Here is a 2,635-nt window from a genome sequence, read left to right on the forward strand (position 1 = left end):
TTGCAATAGATACTTTCTGTTGTAATGGTGACTCGTCAAATCGATGCTCCTGATAATGGTTTATCATACCTACTCAGAGTTCATTAAACTAACTCACAGCAGCTGTAGTGAAACCGAAAACTCCGTTTCTAATCTTAGGCTAGATCAGTTTAGAGTTGAGGATTTGAGTCTGAGTTTGTTAAACCTGCTTTGTAAAAAAACAGCCATTATCCAAACATCTTGAGGTAAATTACAATTTGAGAGCCAAGTTCTGGTATTTGATCATCTTTAAGTAATAATTCTTAAACCTAACTTAAAAAAAACTTGAACTAGATCACTGTGCTTAATAAATCTATCATGTTTGAGGTAACCTATTTTATATTTTCACATATTGATGTGTGTTATTCTAGCAGAAACAGCTGTGATGCATCTGTGCCACCTGGTGGCCGTTAATAGAACAACATCTGACTCAGAACAAGTTTAATCACAACTCCATAACTTTTGGTTTATTAAGAATCAGGCATGAAAAATTACACAAACTCTAGTATTCTAAAATAAATCACTCTGTTCATTTGCATAATTCAAATATATATATTATATAATTTTTAACAAACAAAGAAGGATCGTATAAAACCAAACAAAAGCATTTCCCCCTTCTCCAATGACCCTCGTTAAAACCTTCAGTTGGAAGCGGTATGCTGTTTTCATGGAGCATGTGAGACAAAGTGGGTTTGTGTGGTGGTTACATAACTCTGGGGCAAACATCGCGGCGGTGTCCAGAGGCCGGCCTCAGTTTTTTTCTGCTGCGCTCGGCAACAGAACAGCAGGAGCCTTTTCAGGCTCTTTTGTCTCCCTTCCATCAGGGCCCCCCAGATGATTCACATGAGGGAAAACATTGCAAAGTATAATGGTAAATAAAAGATATAAAGAAACAAGCTCCCAGTGTTTCAGATAATAACACAGTAAGCAATATAAGTGCTGTGTTAATAGCTATGGGCGTGCAGCAACACTGCTGATACATAACAAAAAGTGGTGGCTACTTATCAGAGAATCAATCTGGATACATATAGGCTTTGCTAGGCTTTTTAAAAAGTAAATTGCAGCCATTTACTTGCACTTTAACAAAACAGGCTTAACCAATGAATGATTTTAAGCAAAAAGCATCAGCTTCGATTTTAAAAGTAGAGCAAGTCAGATATGGCGCCTGGTAGGTGAGTCATCACCTGCATCCTGATCCACCAGTGCGGCTCCATAGGGCTGTATCGCGTGTACGGACGCTTTGATCTGATGGCATCCGTGATGTCATCCAGAACCGGGCTCATGTCTTTTACGCCGCTGTTGCAGTAGGACCGCATCAGCGCCATGTACTGCTCAAAGTGGATTTTCCCATAATCCTCCTTCACGTCGTCGGGGGCCTCGTTCCACAGCTTGTTGGCCGTGTTGGCCACAATGTCCCGGGTGAGGATGCCAGTGGCCACGATAAAGTTGCCTGGTTCGATGACTGAAACTTTAACTCCCCATGTCTTCATCTCGTAGCGCAGACAGTCGGAGAAAGCCTCTACGCCATATTTGGACACGCAGTAAGGGGATCGCAGCCGGTTGCCCATCCTACCATACATGCTGGCGATGTTCACGACTCGACCTGAAGGCAGAGAAAGAGACCATGTTTATATTTATCATGCTATCACCCAGTGCTTGAGGTAATAGGTCAGTTTATCATATTAATTTTTACACGGATTCTAGTAAAATATATACCAGATTGTCGAAAGCTCAAAAAGCAGATATTTTTCCAATCAGTGAATAAACCATACCACGGAATAGTTGGGGAAAAAACGGAAATTTAAACATGACTGCTTCTACTGAGAGAAAAGGATTCCAAATGAAAAACTTTCAGTAATGATGAAAATTTAAATTTAAGACACAAAATCAGAGATTTAAAGGTATAGTGGAGGATGTTCTTTTTTCTGGGTGGATCATCAAAATAAGTAAGCTTGTATGAGTGATGCAAAAAGCAACTTTTAAACAAAGTGTGCACGAGGAGAAATGGGCTCGTCCATGTCTCGCAACATGTTTGATAGGCGTTCCCTCTCGGGAGTGGGTACAGGGTTGAGCATGAGCATTATTTTTTTCTTTAAGTGTAGAGGGCGGATCTTTTCAAAAATTTGGGAAAATCCTCCATTAGTCATTTAAGGTTCTAACAGAGTACAATAACATACAAATGATGCAGAATTCTAGCACAGGTGGCTAAACCACTTACATGTACTTCTCAACTGTAGATGTATATAATCTGTAAATCTTTTATCTGCCATTATCTTTCATTATTTTACCTGTAATATAACCAGGGCTGCAACAACGAATCGATAAAACCGATTTTTAAAAGCGTTGGCAACGAATTTTGTCATCGATTAGTTGTGTCGGGCGATTAATGCGTCATCCGCGGCGGCCGTCATCACATCCACTTGACTGAAACGGGGGAAGAAAAAAAAATACTGCAGAGCGAGCCAGCGGCGCAGGTGCAGTGTTGCCAACTCGGCGACTTTTCAGACCCCTCCAGCGACTATTTTCCAAAAAAGCGACTAGCGACAAATCTGGCGACTTTTTACGGTGTCACTGGCGGCTTTTGGAGACTCTTACGTGAAAGCATGTATCGTTCCTA

At 40.9% G+C, this 2,635-nt stretch overlaps 1 protein-coding gene across 1 annotated transcript in view; it reads right to left on the reverse strand.

The window, feature by feature from the left end:
- Positions 1 to 482: 482 nt before the first annotated feature.
- Positions 483 to 2,635, reverse strand: part of LOC107096469 (D-beta-hydroxybutyrate dehydrogenase, mitochondrial-like) — a 6,202-nt gene continuing 4,049 nt past the window's right edge. The window contains exon 5 of the mRNA XM_015393131.1: positions 483 to 1,621. Coding sequence (XP_015248617.1) covers positions 1,155 to 1,621 — 467 coding nt within the window. The 3' untranslated portion in view covers positions 483 to 1,154. The remainder of the gene's footprint in view (positions 1,622 to 2,635) is intronic.

The sequence above is a fragment of the Cyprinodon variegatus genome, unplaced genomic scaffold (genome assembly GCF_000732505.1).
Source record: "Cyprinodon variegatus isolate N-32 unplaced genomic scaffold, C_variegatus-1.0 Scaffold626, whole genome shotgun sequence".
Lineage (NCBI taxonomy): Eukaryota > Metazoa > Chordata > Actinopteri > Cyprinodontiformes > Cyprinodontidae > Cyprinodon > Cyprinodon variegatus.